The following is a 21797-nucleotide window of genomic DNA, read 5'->3' as shown; positions in this document are numbered from 1 at the left end:
TTTTCAGGTGCACTTGGAGTTCAAGGTTGAGCTTGATAAGCTCTGTGTTGAGTGAGAGGGCAGAGCCAGCCCTGGGCAGGGTCAAAGACCCTTCCCCTGTCCAGAAGGCTTCCCCTCTGGCTCTCCACCCTGTTGCTTTAGAGGGAGCATGTACCCCAGGATGGTACAGGAGGAGAGGGAACTCCTGTATCCTGGGTTAAGGGAGCCACAAGAGTCAGCCTAGCCCCTAGGGCCATCCCAGGGCTGTGCCTTCTTCCCTTGAATTATCAGCAGCCAACTTTGAGCCCCGCGCGGCTGCCGCTAGCCAGGGTACAGGCAACCAGGTCCGTGGCAAAGGTCCACGGGAAGTTGAAGCATCCGGCCCCCCTTCCCTGTCCATCTCGGGGGGGGGGTACTCTGGTTTCTACCACACGCTTTTGCAAGCCACAAATTCCCTCTGTGGCATGCCTCTTGTCTTGCTGGAGTTGCTGTGCGCATTTTTTTTTTTTGGTAGTGAAGGGAGAAGGTAAAATTGGGGAATCATTCTGGGTGTGTTTACGGGGATACCTTTATTGCTTTGCATTCACTTTTGTGTCTACTTAAATGCTAGCTGTCTTGGTGCATCAACAGAGGGACATGCCTATTGCCGAAGGAAAAACAGAATTTTCTGTCTGTAGGAAATATTACCAAACCGCTAGCACACACAGAGAGGTAGTATTTTAAAGGTAAAGCTGTGGCCATGGTAGACTTTTCTTCCTGCTGGAGTTTGTGATGTTTTGTCATCTCATTTCCCAAATTTTTTTTTTTTTTTTGTACAAAAGAATTGCTGGTGAATGGTGACAATGCCCTAGTGCTCGATTTAGCCTCATTTTCCAATTAACTCTTCACTCAAGACTCAATGCCACCCTCCCCACCTCCTACCCCCAAGGGCTGATGGGACAGGATGGCCTCCTTATCGTGGTTACTGTTGGCTCCAGACACACAGAAGGAAACTGAGGCCAAGGCCAATGCTAAGACCCAAGGAGGTGAGGGCGTTGAAGGTGACACAGCAAGACCTGAGGGGCAATAAGGCGAAAACAACTGGGCTGCTTTAGCCCATGGCCATTACAGTTGGTGACAAAATAAGCCTCACTCAAATTCCCCCGCCAAGGCTCGTCCCCTAGAGCAGCTACCTCCTGCAGCTAGGCCCGCCTCCGTTTAAACGGTTTCCTCCCCTAGCTCTGCCTAAGCAGGAAACAAGCTAAAACATTACTCAGCACGGAAGGGACAGACCCCGGTTGTGGAGCCGCGTCCCCGCGGCTTCCTCCTTCCTTGTCATCTTAAACACGGCTGTCCTGCGCGACACCACGCCCCCAGCTGCCCAGGCTCGTGCCTGGGATCTCCGACATCCATTTTCTCTTCTGGACATGAACCCCAAACTGTTGCTGGAGGAAAAACCGGGGAACAGCCAGTCAAGCCACGGGGCAGGCAGGGGACGCAGCAACAAGACCCCGGACCCCGTCTCAAGGCTGCCCCCAGCCTCGCTCCCGTGGCTGCAGAGGCTGGATCGTATCCAGCTTTCTGGAAACATCTGTAGAACCCCTCCCCCCCCCACACACCCCTTTTCCAGTGTTTTCATTCTGTCATTAGTCGGGGTACAGGTGCAACTATGACAACGCAGCCTCCGACAACTTTGAGAGCCCAATAATTCCCCACTCGGATGCTTCCCCCAACGAACCTAATATCCCGGTAGGTCCTATAGGGAAAGACCTCCCAGGGCCTTTCCCCCTTGGGGGACACGGGCTTGGCCCCAGGGTGCTGTGAGGGCAAAGATGAAAAAAGCATAAACATTAGTGGAGCTGAGGGGGGCAGGTGACACACCCAGTGAGTCCTTGTCAAGCCTCCCGATTGACAAGGGTTACCCTGAGGGTGGGGCCGGGGAGGGGGTCTTCTTCCCACCTACTGGTCTTTTTTTTTTTTTTTTTTTTGACAGGCAGAGTGGACACTGAGAGAGAGAGAGACGGACAGACACAAAGATTTTCCTTTTTCCGTTGGTTCACCCTCCAATGGCCGCTGCGGCCAGCGCACCGCACTGATCCGGCAGGAGCCAAGTGCTTCTCCTGGTCTCGCATGGGGTGCAGGGCCCAAGCACTTGGGCATCCTCCACTGCACTCCCGGGCCACAGCAGAGAGCTGGACTGGAAGAGGGGCAACCGGGACAGAATCCGGTGCCCCGACCGGGACTAGAACCCGGGGTGCCGGCGCCGCAGGTGGAGGATTAGCCTAGTGAGCCTAGCCTAGTGAGCCTAGCCTAGTGAGAACACCTACTGGTCTTAACCCTTGTTCCACCACATCCAGAACCCCTACAGTGGGACTGGGGGCGCCCCCGGGAGGCCCAGCAAAGAACACTGACGTAAAGCCTGGCATCAGCTCTCCAGGCTGGGCCAACCCCCACCCCTCACTTCCCACGGGCATCCATTGCCAGCGGATCTCCCCCGACCCCGACCCCGTCCCCAACAAGGGTGCAGGCTGAGCCGCAGCGATCTGGGAGCCAGAGAGCTTTAGGCACTGCACGGAGCTTCGGCCACGCTTCTGGCCACTGCGCCAGCAATCCCGAGGGTCCATAGAGCTTTTGTTTCTTTTCCTCCCACCTGCCCTCCCCCCCCCCCCATCTGTACATTAAAAAAGAATAACCTTGCAAAAACTGGTGGGGGGTTCATGAGGGTCTCTACGGCAGGAAGCCCCTCTGCCTCCGCGGACCCCCCTTTCGTCCCCTCCAAGCCTCTCCCCTTCCTCTGGGCCCCTCTGCCCGACATGGCCCGAGTTCCTTCGAGACCCCCGCAGAAGGCCCGCAGGGTTCCCGCCCCGGCCCGGCCTTTCGCGCCATGGCATTCAATATAAGCCCCACGCCCTTCCCGCCCGGCCCGAGGCCCCCTGCTCCGGGGGAGCTTTTCGCACTGCTTCGCTCCAGCCCCAGAAGCCGCTCCGCAACAACGGCGGTACCCGACTCCCGCAGAGCCCTGGACAGAATGGGCTCCGGTCACCCTTCCTAACGGACTAGCGGGAGACGTTAGGCCGGTGCACGTGACAGCGGTTGCCAACGCAACCTGCACCCAGCATGCCCCGCGTGCGTGCGGGGGGGGGGGGGTGAGGCAAGGGCGGAGCAGGCAAGCTTGGCAATTCCCAGGATGCTCCACGCCCAGGGGCGGGGCTCCGAGGGCCGGGGCGGGGCTCTGAGGGCCAGGGGCGGGGCTCCGAGGGCCAGGTGCTGGGCTGGCCTCCCGTGGCCGCCTGGATCGCCCGCGCGTGTCCAGTGGGCAGAAGGAGGGCCGAGGAACTATGCCGCAGGCCTGGCGAGAGGCTTGCATGAGGGAGCCAGGTTACCCGGCTGGTATACGGCCCAGGTGCCGGACCTCCCCTAACCCTGGTAGACGAGGAGAGCTGTGGGGAGAGCCTAACTTATTCTTTTAAAAAAATGTTTTATCGAAATGCAGTGTGCATACCAAGAAATGCACATGAGTGTACAGATCAATGTCGTTTCTGTTGTTGATCACACTCACAGCCAACACGCAAACTAAGAGCACAACATAGGGCTGGCATTGTGGTGCAGGTTAAGACATTTGGGAAGTAAGCCAGTGCATAGAAATTCTCTCTCTCTCTCTCTCTCTCTCTCTCTCTCTCTCTCTATATATATATATATATATATATATATTTGCCTCTGCCTCTGCCTCTCTGTAACCCTGCCTTTCAAATAAATAAATGTATCCTTAAAAAAAAAAACCATTACCAGTACCCCAAGAGTCCTCACTGTTCCTCTCCCCCGCCATTTTCTTTAACGTGCGAAAGAAGAGTGTGCTGTCTTTTACATGGTATGAATCGGTGAAGCAATATTTGTCACTAGATACCAAATGATTTGATATCCACACAGTTTTTAATACCTATCAAAAGTAAGAGAAAATGTGGTGTTTGTCTTGTGGGGTCTGGCTTATTTCACTTTGCGTCCACTGCGTGTGTCAGGGTTTCATTCTTTTTCATGACTGAGTAATGTTCCACCGTGTATATCTCTTATCCCATCAACAGTTGTTGGACATCTAGGGGAGCCAAAAATTTCTTCAGGGATCACTTAAGTAGTTGTAGTGGGAATGGTGGCAGGTGCAGGGACGTTTGTGGAATGGCCTTTAGGTCACTGGGATGAGGTTTCAGATGGAATGTTCCGTTAGACCGATGCACGGTCTTGTCACGTGCTGCAGATAGCTGGGTGGGTTTGTGTCTGTGTGCAGTCAGAACGTAAGAACTTTTCTGGCAGAACAGGCACCAAAGCACTAAGCATGCAGGGTACTGTGTGAGAACAGAGAAAATTAAAGGTGGCATGTATAATTAAGAGAGAAGCAGGGGCAGGCATCGTGGGGCAGCAGGCTAAGCCACCACTCGCAGCACCTGCATCCCACAGCAGAGCCCAGGTTCAAGTCCCGGCTGCTCCACTTCCAATCTCCCTTCCCGCTAATGCGCCTGGGAGAGCAATAGAAGATGGCTAAAGTCCTTGGTTCCTTGTACCCACGTGGGAGACCCAGACGGAGTTCTGGGCTCCTGGCTTGGGTCTGGCGCAGCCTTGGCTTTGCAAACACTTAAGGGATGAACCAGCGAAGGGAAGATCATGCTTTCTGTCTCTCTGCATTTCAAATCAAAGGAAATAAACAGAAGGAAGCAGAACAGAAATACTTGGGAAACTCTCAGCCTGGCTAAGTAAAGAATACTAAGGAGAGAATACTACGGGCGTGGCCAAGTGACCGTCTGCTAGAGATCAGCGCAGATGAAGAGAAGCCAGGTGCTGCTCGTCCCCACACTGAGGGGCACGTGCGTGCGCCGGGAAATCAGCCAAGGCACCCGAGTCCCCATGGCTCTGCCTGGGTGGGAATTCTGGCCCTGTTTCCTGACTCCAGCTGCCTATGAAAACAGACCCCAGGAGGCAGCAGAATTCCTGCCACCCACGCACAGGACACCCTGAAACTCTTGCTTCGGTCCTAGCCTAGCCCCAGCCATTACAGACGCTTGGAGCGAGAATCGGAGCTGGGAGTCGTCTCTCTGTCTCTCAGAATAAAGTGGCACTGGGGTGCCAGACCTGGCAGCTCCACTGAGCTGTGTGGTCTCTTGGCATCCACTGGGGAGCCCACCCCAGGAGCCCCAACTCCTCCGGGCCAGGCTTCCCCTCATCAGCCGGTGCCAGGTGCTCTGAGACCTAACCCTGGGCGGGTGAGAGGCAGTCACCATTGCAGGCATAGTTAGAGCTATTTCAAGGGCACCGGTCGGGAAGAAATTGCAACTGGCATAGACAGAGGTTTCCAGAAGCTTCTCGGCCTTGCAAGACAGACAGAATGTTTATTCCTGAAAGAAAAAATAAATAAATAAAAGGACATCACAGAGCTAAGGAGTGGATGGCAGTGGACACGCTGGTGAGAGAGAGAGGGAGGTCTTCCATCCACTGGTTCATTCCAGAACTGTGCTAAGTCCTGAGCAACTTCTCTCCAAATAATGTTCCGTGCCCAGTGGCATTCAAAATCTCCTTGCCAATAACTGTAATGTATCGTGCGTGTGTACATATTATATGTCTGCATGGGAAAATTTATTAACAGCTCTATTTTAGTTGGCTTACACTTGTCTTAGATATTCAAGAAATATTTCCAACTACATTTACTCTTTAAAATTTATGGAAGACACCAGACCTTTTGGTAAATGTTTTCCTAAGTTATTTGGCAGCTAAAATGACTTACTAACTTTCACTTGATATTAACCCATCTGGGAAGCCTGACTTGTTCCCTCATTTCTTTATCCTCTTCAAAACTGATTCTACGCTGAAGGATTCTCCATTAGGATGCACAGTTTGATCTTTAGACCTTATGTAAGACAATTTGGGTAAGGTGGTCATTTCTTTTTAAGATTTATTTATTTATTTGAAAGTCAGAGTTACACAGGGAGAGAAGGAGAGGCAGAGAGAGAGAGAGGTCTTCCATCTGCTGGTTCACTCCCCAGGTGGCCGCAATGGCCGGAGCTGCGCTGATCTGAAGCCAGGAGCCAGGAGCTCCTTCCAGGTCTCCCATGCAGGTTCAGGGGCCCAAGGACCTGGGCCATCTTCCACTGCCTTCCCAGGCCATAGCAGAGAGGTGGATCAGAAGTGGAGCAGCCGGCATTTGAACTGGTACCCAAATGGGATGCTGCCACTGCAGGCAGCGGCTTTACTTGCTGCATCACAGTGCTGGCCCCATGTATTGCCTTTTTTTTTAAAGATTTATTTTATTTATTTGAAAGAGTTAGAGAGAGAGAGACAGAGAGAGAGAGGTCTTCCATCTGCTGGTTCACTCCCTAGATGGCCAACAGCCGGAGCTGCACTAATCCGAAGCCAGGAGCCAGGAACTTCTTCCAGGTCTCCCATGCAGGTTCAGGGGCCCAAGGACCTGGGCCATCTTCCACTGCCTTCCCAAGCCATAGCAGAGAGCTGGATCAGAAGTGGAGCAGCTGGGACTCAAACTGGCACCCAAATGGGATGCTGGCACTGCAGGCAGTGGCTTTACCCACTACACCACAGCGCTGGCCCCTGGAGCCCTGTCTTGATCACCAGTGCCTATTCCACCCCTACTCAGCTTGAAGAACTCAGCTCCAGTCCTTGTCCAAACTCCTGACAGCAGCCAGCGTTCCCATAAGCAGAGAGAAGCAATGGGAGAGCCCAGGACTAGAAGCTGGCATCTGCCGCACGGTTCCCTGCCAGTTCGTACACACTAAACAAAGCAGGGGTGTGCTTTCTCTTTGGCAACCAGGCAGACTCCCCCTTGTTGTCATTTTGGCCACCGTTTCTGCCATGGGCAATGTCTCTGATATTTCCTTTTATCCTCATAATCATGGTGCTCCCATTCCTGCCAGGTATAATTAACATATTTCCAAAGTCCCTCCCCTTTTTCCTTATACGTGCTGACAAATTCTTTTTTTATTTTTTAAAAAGATTTATTTATTTATTAGAAAGGCAGAGTTACATAGAGAGAGAAGGAGAGGCAGAGAGAGAGAGAGTGCTGGTTCACTCTCCAGATGGCTGCAATGGCTGGAGCTGAGCCAATCTGAAGCCAGGAGCCAGGAGTTCCTTCCAGGTCTCCCATGCAGGTTCAGGGGCTCAAGGGCTTGGGCCATCTTCTACTGCTTTCTCAGGCCATAGCAGAGAGCTGGATTGGAAGTGGAGCAGCTGGGATGCCGGCGCTGCAGGCTGGGACTTTAGCCTGCTGCGCCACAGCGCCAGCCCCATTCACTACTTTTTTTTTTGACAGGCAGAGTTAGACAGTGAGAGAGAGAGACAGAGAGAAAGGTCTTCCTTCCGTTGGTTCACCCCTCAAATGGCCGCTACGGCCAGTACTGCGCCTATCTGAAGTCAGGAGCTAGGTGCTTCTTCCTGGTCTCCCATGCGGGTGCAGGGCCCAAGCACTTGGGCCATCCTCCACTGCACTCCCAGGCCACAGCAGAGAGCTAGACTGGAAAAGGAGCAACGGGGACAGAACCGGCGCCCCAACCGGGACTAGAACCCGGAGTGCTGGCACTGCAGGTGGAGGATTAGCCTAGTGAGCCGCGGTGCTGGCCTACAACTTTTCATCATTATGGTCTCCAGTGGTTAGGTTAGTTTACAGGATCCGAGCAGAAGAATGACAATAATCTGATAATCCAGGGAAAGAGGTTTTGGCTGTAGGTCTTTTATGATAATAACCCTTCAGTGGCAATTTAGAAAAATATCCATGGGCCAGTGTTGTGGCACAGTGGGTTAAGCCACCACCTGCAACACTGGCACCCCATTTCAGATCAACCAGTTCAAGTCTCAGCTGCTCCACTTCCAATCCAGATCACTTTTTTTTTTTTATTTTTGACAGGCAGAGTGGACAGTGAGAGAGAGAGAGAGACAGAGAGAAAGGTCTTCCTTTTGCCGTTGGTTCACCCTCCAATGGCCGCCGCGGTAGCGCGCTGCAGCCAGCGCACCGCGCTGTTCCGATGGCAGGAGCCAGGTGCTTATCCTGGTCTCCCATGGGGTGCAGAGCCCAAACACTTGGGCTATCCTCCACTGCACTCCCTGGCCACAGCAGAGAGCTGGCCTGGAAGAGGGGCAACCGGGACAGGATCGGTGCCCCGACTGGGACTAGAACCCGGTGTGCCGGCGCCGCAAGGCGGAGGATTAGCCTGTTGAGCCACGGCGCCGGCCCAGATCACTTTTAACACACCTGGGAAAGCAGTAGACGATGGTCCAAGTGCTTGGGGCCCCTGCCACCCACACGGGAGACCCGGATGGAGTTCCTGGCTCCTGGCTTCAGCCTGGCCCAGCCCAGGCCATTGCAGCCATTTGAGGAGTGAACCAGCAGGTGGAAGGCCTTTCTCTGTCTCTCCCTCTCTCTCTAACTCTGCCTTTCAAATAAATAAATATTTAAAGCGAGGGAGAAAGAGATAAATGTTTTGGCTCATGGATTTGATTCAAAGGGGTTGGGGGCTGGGTCACAGGGCTGCTCCAAGTAGCTGTCAGTTCTAGGGGCTGTATTTCACCCTCTTGTTGGACGAGGCTTTCCTGCCTCTTGTTAGCTAACGTCTCTGTGCCTGAGACGTTGCTTCATTGCCTACTGAAGAGCAGGACTTGTGCATCCTGTTTTCTTCTCCCAGCTTCGAGCTCCCCATCTGGCCTCCATGCCCTGCCCCCCGCCTCGCCCTGGGAGCTGAGGGGTTTGTCTCCGTCCCTGTGCCGTGGCTGCACTGTATGCCCTGGAGTGCCGGCCATCATTCTCTTGAGCAGATGCAAACCATTTTCATTTCTCTTTCATGTCCATTTCCCGGTGTGTTCGATATTTAGGGCATGGTCATGTGATCACCAGCCCGAAGCCGTTTTTAAAAATGATCTCTTCACTTATTCATTTGAAAGGCAGAGTTACAGAGACAGAGGGAGAGACAGAGAGATCTTCCATCTGCTGGTTCATTCCTCAAATGGCAACAACAGCATGGGCTGGCACGGGCCCAAGCAAGGAGCCAGGAGCTTCCTCCAGGTCTCTCACACTGGGTGAAAGGACCCAAGCACTTGGGCCATCTTCTACGGCTTTCCCAGGCCACAGCAGAGAGCTGGTTTGGAAGTGGAGCAGCTGGGACGCGAACCAGCACCCACAGGGATGCCGATGCTGCAGGTGGACGCTTAACTCACTGTGCCACAGCACCAGTCTCAGATTGGAGTCTTGTGCCTGCAGCTGTCTAGGGCGGGAGTCACACACTTGTAGCTCTATAGCTCCGGGGTCTCAGGTCTCCCTCCCATGGCTCCAGTAGGCACTGCTCTCCTAGGGGCTTGCTGTGGCGGCTGTGCCCCTGTGACAGGTCCCTGTGCTGGCCCCCAGGCCATCTGACACTTCTGTGAGATCTAAGTGGAGGCAGTCCTGGCCCCACAGCTTGCACGAGTGGGAGCTGGGCCACAAGTCGGGCTTGAGACCATTGAGCCGGGGCCATGGTGGCTGAGGAGTAGAATCCAAACGAAGAGGTCCCTCGGGCACCTGCCTGGGGCTTTGCTCACTCTTTCTCTTTTTAGTTTAAAGATTCATTATGTTTTTATTAGAAAGTCAGATTAGAGAGAGAGAGAGACGGGGGGGGGGTCTTCCATCTGCTGGTTCACTCCCCAGTTGGCCGCAGTGACCGGAACTGCGCCGATCCGAAGGCAGGAGCCAGGAGCTTCCTCTGGGTCTCCCATGCGGGTGCAGGGCCCAAGCACTTGGGCCATCCTCCACTGCACTCCCGGGCCACAGCAGAGAGCTGGATCGGAAGTGGAGAGGCCTGGACTGGAACCAGCGCCCATTTGGGATGCCAGCACTGCAGGCGGCAGCTTTACCCGCTAGGCCACGGCACCAGCCCATGACGTCGCCTCTCATGAGGGGATTAAAGTCAGTCGTGAGTTTAGGCTCTTGTATCCTCTCGTCCTCTCTTCACTCTCCGCCTTCAGACATGGGATGATGCAGCAGACCACGGGGTTGCTGGAGCTTGGGGCCCAGAGCCAAGTTACAGGGCTTAGGGGCAGCCGAGTGTTGCAACGATGGCACGAGCTTGGCACTGATGATTTTAACCGTCTGATGAGCAGGAAGAAAAATACGTGCAGTTAAAATAAATCTTGTTTTTAAAAAAGCCAAGGTCCGGGGTCAGTGCTGCACCCACGTGGGAGGCCCGGCAGAAGCTCCTGGCTCCTGGCTTCAGCCTGGCCCAGCCCCAGCCATTGTGGTCATTTGGGGAGTGAACCAGCGGATGGAAGACCTCTTTCTGTCGGGCCGGGGCGGAGCCTGGGCGCGTCCCCATTGGCTGGCCCCCCAGAGGGGCGGAGTCTGAGCTCCGTTATCCCCGCGCCGCCACAGCGCCTGAGCAGCTGCCGCTGACAGCTACGGTCCCTGCTGCTCGCGCTCTCTCGCCGCCACCGCCATGGGCCTGGAGCTCTACCTGGACCTGCTGTCCCAGCCCTGCCGCGCTGTCTACCTTTTCGCCAAGAAGAATGGGATCCCCTTCCAGCTGCGCCCCGTGGAGCTGCTCAAAGGTGGGCCGGGTCTCCCTAGTCCCCGAGTGTGGCCGGCCACCCACGCCCCTGGCCTGTTGCAGCTAAATGCTCGAACCCCTGCAGCCCTTGAGATCGGCCACTGTGAAGCCATCCCTTGGGACACTCGCATCCCATATGGGGGTTCCACTCCAGCCTCTGCTCCCCATCCAGCTCCCTGCTAATGACTCCTCGGGGGGCAGTGGAGGATGCCCGAGGGCTTGGGTCCCTGCCACCCACGTGGGAAACCCAGATGGAGTTCCTGGCTCCTGGCTTTTGTCCTGGCCCAGCCCTGGCGAGTTCCAGACATTTGGGGAGTGAAGCGGTGGATGGAAGATTCATAATCCCCTCCCCCCCCCCCACTCTGCATTTCAAATAAAATTGAGAGAGAGGAGACAGAGAGACAGAGACAGCGATGGGAGAAGCTGAGTCTTCCCACCCCTGCTGAATAATGTCTCCACCTGCCCACTGCACCTGGCTGTGCTAAAATCCCTTAGTTGCCCTAGAGAGACCTGGCCTGGGAGACCCACCCAGGGAGTGGGGCTGACCCAGCCCTGGCCCCAGACCCTGCTGTTTCTGCACCCGGACTGGTGTGTGGGACTCTGGTTGGGAGTGCAGGTGAGGTGGGGGTGTGGCACCGGCCTTGCACCCCTGTTCTTTCTTCCTCCTCAGGGCAGCATGTGAGCCGGGAGTTCTCCCAGGTTAACTCGCTGCACAAGGTGCCCACGCTTAAGGACGGAGACTTCGTCTTGAGTGAAAGGTGCTGTCTGTCTCTCTGACCTCCTGCACCCCGCACCCACCTGGCTCCTGGCTCCCCCAGCCGTAGGCCTCCCCAGATGCCACAGGGCAGGCAGTGAGGGCCACAGAGGAGAGCAGGCAGCCCAGGTGGCAGGTGAGACTAGGATGCCAAAGAGTGTCCTGGCCTGGCCCCTCGTGAGCTCCTCCCACCCCCAGCAGGCCGGAGAAGGACAAGAGGCCAGGTGCTTGGGCTCCTGCCACCCACATGGGCGATCTGGAAGAAGCTTCTGGCTCCTGGCTTCAGCCTGGCCCAGCCCTGGCTGATGCAGGCATTTGGGGAGTGAGCCAGTGCATGGAAGATCAATCAATCTCTCTCTGCCTTTCAAATAAGATGAACACAAATAATCTTTTTAAAATAAAAGGCCAGGAGCCAGGGTCCTTACAGCCACCCCTGTCCCCAGCACTGCCATTATGATCTACCTGAGTTGCAAGTACCGGACTGCAGACCACTGGTACCCTGAAGACCTGCAGGCCCGTGCCCGGGTGCACGAGTACCTGGGCTGGCATGCCGACAGCATCCGTGGCATCTTCGGCGTGCCCCTATGGAGCCAGGTGAGACAGCCGCACCTGCGGGGAGCTGGCGGGGGGCAGGGCCCACAGGCTGAGCCCACCCCGTGTCCCCGCCAGGTGCTGGCCCCACTCCTTGGGGTCCAGGTGTCCGAGGAGAAGGTGGAACGCAACAGGACCAGCATGAAGCAGGCGCTGGGGCAGCTGGAGGAGACGTTCCTGAGGGGCAGGGCCTTTGTTGCCGGGCAACAGGTGACGCTGGCCGACCTCCTGGCCCTGGAGGAGCTGATGCAGGTGCGAGCTTGGCCGGCCAGCGGAGGCTACCCCGAGTCAAGCGTAACCTGGAGGCGCGGAGACAGCCAGAGTCTGCTGTTTCGCCTTCCTCCTGGGCACGGGCTGGGGAAGGGACCGGCGTCTCCATAGCTGTCCTGCTTTCTTTCCTGCAGCCTGTGGCTCTCGGCCACGACTTATTTGAGGGACGGCCCCGCCTGGCGGCATGGCGTGCATGTGTGGAGGACTTTCTGGGTGCCCAGCTGTGCCAGGAGACTCGCGGCTGCATCTTGAGTGTCCTGGAACAGGCGGCCAACAAAACAATCCCAGTGCCACCACCGGAGGCCCACGAGAGCGTGCTGCTTCGAATTGCCAGGATCCCCTGAGGGTGCTGCTCGGGGCTGGGAGATTAGCAATAAAAGCTCATTCCGATTCTCACTTGCCCTGTTTCCTGGTTCCTGTTTCAGGCAGGACACCAGCTATTTTTAGCCACACTTCTTCTCTGGTGCAGCATACCTAAGCAATAGGAGACTAAGGTTCATAATATATAAAGAGCTCCTAAAAATCAATAACACAAAACAAAACCGATTATTAAGACTCAGCCAAAGCCATCAGTGCTTGAAATATAATGAACATCTTGAACATTTTTTTAAAAAAGATGTATTTATTTGAAAAACAGAGTTACAGAGAGGTAGAGACAGAGAGAAGTCTTCCATCTGCTGGTTCACTCCCCAGACGGCCTCAGTGGCTGGAGCTGTGCCAATCCGAAGCCAGGAGCCAAGAGCTTCTTCTGGGTCTCCCAGGGGCCCAAGGACTTGGGTCATCTTCTACTGCTTTCCCAGGCCATAGCAGAGAGCCGGATAAGAAGAGGAGCAGCCAGGACCGGAACCAGCACCAGGGCTTTATCCCCCTGTGCCAGTGCTGGCCCTGTCCTGAACATTTTAAATAAGGAACCAAGATTTATTTATTTATTTCGAAGGCAAAGTTACAGAGAAAGAGGGAGAGATCTTCCATCGACTGCTTCACTCCCCAGATGTTAGCAACGACCAGGGATGGACCAGGCCTGGAACTCCACCCGGGCCTCCCATTTTGGTGCAGAGGCCCAAGGCCTTGGGCCATCCTCAGCTGCTTTCCCAGTTGCATTAGCAGAGATCTGGATCCGAAGTGGAGCAGCCTCACCTTCCCAAGGTGCCCACGAGGTCTTGTGGCTAATGTGGCTGCAATTCTCAGAAGCACCAGTAGATGTCACTGTTCCCACACAGAGACGTTAATGCGCTACCTGCAGTTCCCCTGTGCCCAGCCTGAGCAATTCCTAGCCTGGAGCATCCTGGTAGCAACCACACTGCAGCTGTCCTGCCCTGGCCTGCACGGTGTGGGACTTCCCTCTTAGCTTCCATTCCTGCTGCCTCTCCCTGTCGGAGAGCCCTCATGTTTAGCAGAAACCCTAGCTTGCCTGACCCAGAGCTGTCCAGAAGTGTGAAAGGTGCTGGAAAGAGACAGTGGGATGCAGGCAGACGGGCCTTGATTTTATTATTGTGAATCATCATTATTCATATCTTTTCATTTCATTTGAAAGACAGGGAGACAGAGAGAGACGGATGGACAGATAGACAGACAGACACACAGATCTCCTTCATCCACTAGTTCACTCCCCTAGTGCCTGCAACAGCCAGGGCTGGGCCAGGCTGCAGAAGGAGCCAGGAGCTCCAGCCTCATCTCCCACAAAGGTGGCAGAGGCCACACCCTGGTTTCTCTCAGTGGCTCCACCTGCAGGTACCTCGGGTGCCGCCTCTGTGTGCCAGACAGGGCCATCCCCTGTGCCTCTGTCAGAAGGTGACCAGATGCCTCCCTGTCTTCTCTCTCACGTCCAGCGGCTGTCACCTGGCCCCGGGCCTCGGGTGGGAGGGAGTCCGTGGTGTCACTGTCACTTCCTGCTGCACTGGTGTCCCTGGTGTGCTCATGCCCTCAGTGCTCATGTACCTGCACCCCCCAGCCCTGTAGCACTCAGCTGTGAAGTCCTGGAGGGGCCGCCGTGGCTGCGAGGGTGGTGAGAGCAAGGCCTGTGTGTGTGTGTGTGTGTGTTTAGAATGGGCAGGGGACACATGCCCACAGGTCGCATCCGCTGGCGAGTTTCAGTTGCCATGAAAACAGTGGGGAAGGGCCCCAGTTCCAGCTCCCCTTTCCCACTTCCTGCTACTGCAGACCTGGGAGGCAATAGGGGGTGGCTCCTGTACTTGGGTCCCCTGTCCCCAACGTGAACGATCTGGAGCTAACCCTCAGCCATTGTGGGCATTTGGGGTGGGAATGCTCTGTCTCTTTAAAAAAAAAAAACGGGGTGGGGAAAGCCTGTGGCTCCTGCCCCCCCCCCCCCCCACTGCGCCAGGAAGGTGTGGCCAGAGGGGCTCCCTCCACCTCAGATTACACTAGCATCTTCCCGGGAGGCCTTGGCTGGGTGCCCAGGAGGCCGAAGGCACCTCTGGCTCAGCGCTGGCTCCGACTTCGCAGGCACTGGCTCCTGATTCCTCGCCTGAGCTGGGCTCCAGATCCGTGGACACGGCAAGAGGGACAGTGAGCCGACCACCCAAGAGGCAGGGCCACCTGTGCGCTGAGGACAGGGCCGGGGGTTGCGGCCAGAGCAGGGTCTAGAGAAACCATCAGCTGCGGACTTGAGAACTCCCCTCTGGTGCCTGGAGGGGACAAGGCTGGGAGACCCAGGAGGAGCCCGGAGCGGGGACCCAGAGGCTGGGCTGCAAGCAGGAGAGACGGCCAGGCCTTGGGATCAGAAGTGCAGGTGTGGGCTGGCCTTGTGGGGGAACATGTGAGCATCCTGTGTGGGCGCCGGTTCGAGTCTCAGCTGCTCCGCTTCTGATGCAGCTCTCTGCTGTAGGGCCTGGGAAAGCAGCAGAAGATGGCCCAAGCACAGAGGAGACCTGGATGGAGTTCCAGGCTGCCATCGTGTCCACGTGTGCGCCCTCTGCTTGCCCAGGACAGGGGGGTCTGTCCCTTTTCTAAGCCACAATCTAGAGAGACAGGATATTTCCCAGGATCCCCTGGCACAGGAGGCGTGGCCCTCGGGCCTCCCCACTGTCAGCCAGCAGGTGCGTGGTCTCTGGCTGCCATAGTCCCAGCTCTAGGCTGGGAAGTTTCTGGGCTCCTTGCCTGCCTTGCCACTCCGCTGTGATGGTGTCCACAGTGCCCACGGAGCTCCCCCAGGCCCTGTGTGTGTCTCTCTCCATTTTCTAGCCACAGTTGAGGCTACCCGCCGCCGCCCAGTTCCTACTTCTAGAACCTTCCACGGTTGGATCTCATCGCCTCCTCCTCTTGTGGACCCTGCAAAGCGCCTTTCCCCCGTCCTGCAGGGAATTCCCAGCACGGAGCTGTGAGGCAGTGCCAAGGGTCGCAGCTCTCACCCCCACCTCTCACCAGCGTCTCCCCACCCCAGCCCCGCCCCGCCCCCCACCCCTCGCCAGCCTCGAATCCTGCTGCGGCGAGAATTCTGGGCTTCCTGACCTTGGTGACAGCACCAAGGGAGACAGGAAGTTCCAGAACACAGGTGGGGGCCTGGGCCTGGGCCGCAGAGGGCACAGGGCCAGGGGCTGAGGCTGGACAGAGGCTGTGGAGCCCGGCCCGCGTCTCGAGCATGGTCCTCGAGCTCTACCTGGACCTGCTGTCCCCGCCCTGCCGCGCCGTCTACATCTTCGCCAGGAAGAACGGGATCCCCTTTGACTTCCAGTTTGTAGATCTCCTCAAAGGTCAGCCTCCGCACGCATGCGCAAGGCTGCCTTGGGGGGGGGGGCTGGCCCGGGGAGGGGGGGAGCGGGACACACCGGCAGGGACCACGGCCACCCCCCCCCCAAGGGTCACAGCGGGAGGAAAGGGAACGGCGGGGGCGCCGGGGTAGGGAGGGCTTTGGGCTTGGCAGGTCACGGGTTTCTCTGTATTGGAGCCCCTGGATTTGGACCGCAGCTCTCCTCGCAACTCCAGCCTCCTGCTGACGCACACCCTGAAGGCAGCAGCGATGGCACGAATAGTTGGGTCCCCACCGCCCACGTGGGAGACCTGGGTGGAGTTCCCAGGGCCTGGTGCAGTCCTGGGCTTTGTGGGCATCTGGGGAGTGGATCAGTGGATGGGAGAACTCGCCCTGTCTGCCTCTCTGTAAATGCATTTTTTAAATTGTTAAGGAAGGTCTCGCCTGCCTTAGCCAGTCCCTGCTAATGACAATCCCCACACTGAGACGGACAGGTGCAAGGGAAGGAAGGGCTGCCGGGGACTCCCCAGACTGTCACTCAGAGCCCTTGTCAGTCATCCCCTTCTCTGTAGCACCTGCCGGCCAGGTCGGGCAAGGGCCACAACAATGCACAGTCATTCTACGTATGAGAATGCTCAGGCCACACCCCGAGCTTAAGCTCACTCAGGGTTACACAGGCTCTTTGTGAGGGTCAGGGGATAAGGCTACGACTCCACACGAGGGGCTTTCAAGGCTCAGCTTGCAGGGACAGAAGCTTCTAGAACATAGAGTAGGAGCACAGGGGCCGCATAAAGGGATACGTGAGGAGCCCCCAGAAACGTTTCTCCCTAGAGGAAGCGGGCTAAGGCACAGTTTCAGCTTCTGCCTCCGTGTGCCGTCCAGACACCTGCTCAGAGAGATGCCCCCAGTGGCTACTGGGAGGTTCCCCTGAAGTGCCCGGTGATCGACTACCCCCAAGAGTCAGAGGCCACCAGAGTCCAAAAGTCGAAGCAAACTGCAGGGATCGTTTATTGGGAGTTCGAACTTGGACCCTCCTTGCCTTCCCAGTATCAGTGGTATGGCAAAGGAGAGCCCCCAGCCCAGTTTACCCAAAGCTTATATAATCAAGTACAAACAGGTGTATACGTAAGCACTTTCTCATGTTCTCTTCGGCTGTCTTTATGAACCTATGCATTTCATTGGTGCTTTTAAAAGTGAAAGCTACTGTCTAAAAAGGAGGAAGTGAAGAATTACTCCTAAACAATAAAAAAACCTGTGATATGCACTGTGGTCCCTGATCTTACATCTCCGGGAATTGTTTGCCATTCCTTGGTTCTGAGATCTCGGCCGAGGTGAGACAGGGAGGATGTAAAACAGGGGCAAGCAAGCAAGCAGAGTACAGAAGCCAAAACCGCAAAGGTGCTGGCTGTGAAGCCCCCTCTCACCCCTTTGGACTTCCGGCCGTGTGCTGGGCCCCTGCAGCTGCCCTGCTGCCCTTAGAGGGGAGGGCAGAGTGAGGGTGACAGCCTCAGCACCTGCGGCTGGGGTGCACTCACCAGGCCCAGCCACAGGGGGGAGCCGTGGAGGCCTTCAGCTCCTGGAAACCAGGGCGCCCTCCTGGTCCTGCCATCACAGGGGTCACTGAGCAAGCCTGCGGTGGGGTAGGAAAGCGGAGGCCCCTGTCCCCCTACTGGCTTTGCCCTGTGATCTGGAACAAGCCACAGTGTTCCTCAAGTCCTCTGTTTCTGTCTTCGGTGGATCCCTGTCCCCCCGCCCTGGCCCACCCCCCACCTCCCAGGGACCCTGGAGCCTCAGACTGTCCCTGTCCCCTAAGGTCACCACCACAGCAAGGAATACGTCAACATCAACCCCCTGAGGAAGCTGCCCTGTCTCAAGGAAGGAAAATTCATTTTATCTGAAAGGTAATCGCCTCCCCCGACCCCGCAGGTGTCTGTGTTGGGGGGGCATCTATCATCTGTCGCCCCTCCCCCCGGCTGCCAGACTCAGAGGCATTTACTTCTGCATCATGGAAGTCTCCACACACACACACTAAAGTAGACCGAGTGCTAACTGGAGAGGCGTGTGGCGGGGACTCCACGTCTGTGCCACTGCCTGCCTCCAGCAGCCGGGGACTCGTGGCACCTGCTGCACTTGGGAGGTGGCTTGTGCCCCAGGGGCTCATGTGTTGGAAGTTGGTCCCCAGTGTGGGGATGTTAAGGGGCAATGGGGACTTTAAGAGGAGGGGCCGAGTGGAAGGTCCCAGTGGGAGGGAGCCAAGAGTTAGTTCCCCTGAGGAGTTTGAAAACTGCAAGCCTGGCCCCGCCCACCTCTCTGCTACACACACTCCCACCATGATGTCATCTTCCTTGAGGCCTCCCCCAGGGCACAAGCTGATGAGACCCCACCACCACCACCACCAAATTTGGACTTCAACCACCAAGACTCTAAGCTAAATAAACCTCTTTGTTTCATAGCCTGCCTCAGGTATGTTGTTACAGTAAAGAAAAACAGACTAACACCCAGTCCATTTGGCATCATCCACTCCAATCCCTGGCCTACCAGGCATCCCATCAATTCACCCATAATGCTTAGGAATGCACCTCCAAGACACAATGAATCACAAAAAAAGCATGTTGGGGGGCACTCATGGTGTAACAGTAGGTTAAGCCACCACCTGGGATGCCCCAGCGTACCGTTCCGGTTGGAGTCTCAGCACTTCTGATCCAGTGCCTGGGAAGGCAGCAGATCACGGCCCTGCCACCCACCTGGGAGACCCAGATGGAGTTCCAAACTCCTGACTGTGGCCATTTGGGGAGTGAACCAACAGATGGAAGACCTCTCTCTCCCTGTCTCTCTCCCTGTACCTTTCAAACAAACAAATACTATTTAAAAAAAAAAAAAAGCATTGCCAAAATGCCACCAAGTAAAATTAACTAATAATTCCTTGATTTCATCAGATGTCTAGTCCCTCGTCAAACGTCTCTGACCATCTCATAGATATCGGGGCAAACGTCTCCCTGCATCTGCAGTCCCCGCCTTAGTCTGTTTCCTTTTATTTTTTTTTTTTTAAGAATTATTTATTTACTTGAAAATCAGAGAGAGAGAGAGAGCACTCTCCCTGCCCAGACCGGGTGCCTCGACCTTGGCCATGGATGGGGCCACATTTGCACCTCCCTGTTGGTGATGGGGTGCAGTCTCTCATGCCCTGGTTCCCCCATGACCCCTGATCTTCAGACTTGAGTCCACACTCATCCCTGCATCTTCAATAATGGCCTCCACAGCGCCTCTGGCTGCCTCTCACCACTGCCCGCCTGACTGCCCCACTCCCCCAGTCCTACTCACCCACCTGCTCACCCTTCTCCAAACTCTCCTCATTTCCTCTGACCCTGTTGCCTCGAATGGGCTGCTCCCACACTCTGCCTGCCCCTCAACCCCCACTCGCCCTCCAGACCTCCTCTCCCTTCCCTCTCTGACTGTCGGGATGTCAGTGCCTGGAGCCCACCAGGGGCTGCAGATCCCAGCAGCTGGGCGCAGACCATGCCAGGGTATCTGGTGTTGCAGCATCAGGGAGACAGGAGCATTGCCCTACCCCCCTTTCTGTAGTGTGGCTATCCTCTTCTACCTGAGCCGCAAGTACAGTGCTCCGTCGCACTGGTACCCGCCCGACCTGCACACGCGTGCCCGTGTGGACGAGTTCATGGCCTGGCAGCACACAGCCATTCAGCAGCCCATGAGCAAGATACTCTGGGTCAAGGTAAGCGGGGACGCACCTGGCGCACAGGGACAAGGGCGCAAGAGCGGGTCAGGAAGCCTCAGGTCCAGTCTCAGTCCTGCCGGCGGCTGCTGGGGAGCTCCTGCAAGTCTCACACCCGCCCTGAGCCTCATCTCCCCCAGTTCCCTCTCCTCCCTGCCCTATGGAGCTGCTGGGGAGGAAGCACACATGTCCCTCCCTCTAATCTATGCCCGTGACAGACATCACTAATCAATCACAGGTTCTATTTTGCTGGGGCCTCAAAATCCTTCTGAACACGTGGCATCAGCCAATGTGTACCAACAGAGTGGTCCAGTACCTACACCTGGTAGACACGGATTGGAGGCCTGGAGGGACAGATGGCCCTGGGGTGCAGTCCCTTCTCTTCCCTCCTCTCTCCCATGTCGGCCAGTTGCTGATTCCCTTGATCACGGGGGAGGAGGTTCCTGCCGAGAAGATAGAGAGTGTGTTGGAAGAGGCAAACAAAAACCTGCAGCTCTTTGAGGAAAAGTTTTTGCAGAACAAGCTGTTCATCACGGGGGACCACATCTCACTGGCCGACCTGGTGGCCCTGGTGGAGATGATGCAGGTGCGGGCTGGGGCCGAGGGCGTCGGAGTCCAACCGGGGCGGGGGGCGGGGGACCTCCACCATGACCCATTGAGTCCATCCATTGAGGATAGGCTGGGTTGCTGGGCAAGAGGCAGACACAGCCACCCGGGATGCTGTGCGAGCTGGGTCTGGGTGCCTGAATTCAGCCTAGGGGACAATGGGTTTATTTGTCTTCATTTATTTATTTATTTGAAAGTCAGAGTTACAGAGAGAGAGAAGAGGCAGAGAGAGAGAGAGAGAGAGACAGAGAGCGAGCTGCGCCGATCCGAAGCCAGGAGCCAGGAGCTTCTTCTGGGTCTCCCACACAGGTGCAGGGGCCCAAGGACTTGGGCCATCTTCTACTGCTTTCCCAGGCCATAGCAGAGAGCTGGATCGGAAGTGGAGCAGCCGGGGCTCGAACCAGCACCCATATGGGATGCCGGCACTTCAGGCCAGGGCGATAACCCACTGTGCCACAGCGCCAGCCCCATGTCTTCATTTATTTATCTTCATTTATTCGAGAGGCAGAGATGTAGAGATGACAGATGACAGAGATGATGATGATGGAGATACTAGAGATGATACATAGATATGTAGACGGGTAGATAGAGTAGATATGATGATGATGATAGATGATAGATGGATATGATAGGACAAAGCTGGGAGCCGGGAATTCAATCCAGGTCCCCCGTGTGTCTAACAGGGACCCCAGTAACTGAGCCATCTTCTGCTGCCTCCCAGGGTGTGCACTAGCAGGAAGTTGGAATTGGGAGTAGGGCCAGGACTGAAACCCAGGCACTGCAGTAGGGGACGCAGGCATTTTAGGCGCAAGGACCGCCAGCCCCGGGTGTCACTCAAACTGCTGGGCAGACTACCCGTGGGGTCACCCCTTGCAGCTCCTGGGGCTTCGTCCTGGAGGGAGATCAGCATGGGGAAGAACTGGCCTCCTCCCCTGCTCCCCGAGGGACTGGAAGAGGGCAGGACCCACGGGAGGGTTCAGGCTGGAGACAGGGAACCCATCTGGGCCGGGGGCCACCTCAAGAGGGGTTCAGGAGCAAGACTAGTGACCAAGAACGCTTGGGGACTCCAGGCCCTCCGTCCCCGCCCCCACCCTGTCCATCCCATGGCAGAGGCAGGTGGGGGGCAGGCCCCCAGGCTGACCACGCCCCCTTTCTCTTGGCGCACCCACAGCCCATGGGAGGCAACCACAACGTCTTCCTCAACAACTCCAAGTTGGCCGAGTGGCGCATGCGCGTGGAGCTGAACATCGGCTCCGGTCTCTTCTGGGAGGCCCATGACCGGCTGGTGAAGCTGGCGGACTGGGACTGCTCCACGTTGGCTCCGTCGGTCAAGGAGAAGCTCATCGAGTTTTTGCAGAAGTTCAAGTGAGCCCAGAGGTGGCCGGTGCCGGCCGGCTCAGCCCGCGAAACCTCCTTTCGCGGGGGAGATGCTAAAAACACATCCTTGTTTCTTTTACCTAATAAAGAACCGTGACCACTGGCCTGGCTGATGAGTCTGGGGTCTGACAGTGGGGGCGGGGGGCGGCCAGAGGCCTCCCAGGTTCCGAGAGGAATTGGAAAACGAAAGGCAGTTGGCTTTGCAGCTAAGCCGCGGGTCGGGATGCCAGTGAATCACAT

At 56.5% G+C, this 21797-nt stretch overlaps 2 protein-coding genes across 3 annotated transcripts; both read left to right on the top strand.

Annotated features, from left to right (window-relative positions):
• The first annotated feature begins 10409 nt into the window (after positions 1–10409).
• On the top strand, positions 10410–12479 carry LOC133751926 (glutathione S-transferase theta-2B-like). Of its 2 annotated transcripts, none has more exons than XM_062182153.1 (5): positions 10410–10521; positions 11191–11278; positions 11718–11868; positions 11944–12075; positions 12270–12479. In XM_062182153.1, exons 1-5 carry the CDS (start codon positions 10410–10412, stop codon positions 12477–12479), a joined length of 693 nt encoding a protein of 230 aa, XP_062038137.1. The 2 variants fall into 2 exon arrangements, with proteins under 2 accessions (XP_062038137.1, XP_062038136.1); XM_062182152.1 differs by having other exon boundaries at positions 11944–12117.
• A 3254-nt stretch (positions 12480–15733) lies between these two features.
• On the top strand, positions 15734–21549 carry LOC133751927 (glutathione S-transferase theta-4-like). The gene is made up of 5 exons (XM_062182154.1): positions 15734–15845; positions 17655–17742; positions 19424–19574; positions 19984–20160; positions 21352–21549. The coding sequence occupies exons 1-5, from the start codon at positions 15734–15736 to the stop codon at positions 21547–21549; spliced, it is 726 nt and encodes a 241-aa protein (XP_062038138.1).
• Positions 21550–21797: the final 248 nt, after the last annotated feature.

This window comes from Lepus europaeus, chromosome 23, assembly GCF_033115175.1.
Source record: "Lepus europaeus isolate LE1 chromosome 23, mLepTim1.pri, whole genome shotgun sequence".
Classification (NCBI taxonomy): domain Eukaryota; kingdom Metazoa; phylum Chordata; class Mammalia; order Lagomorpha; family Leporidae; genus Lepus; species Lepus europaeus.
The sequence above is the reverse complement of the archived record's forward strand: the minus strand, read 5'-3'. Positions and strand labels throughout refer to the sequence as shown.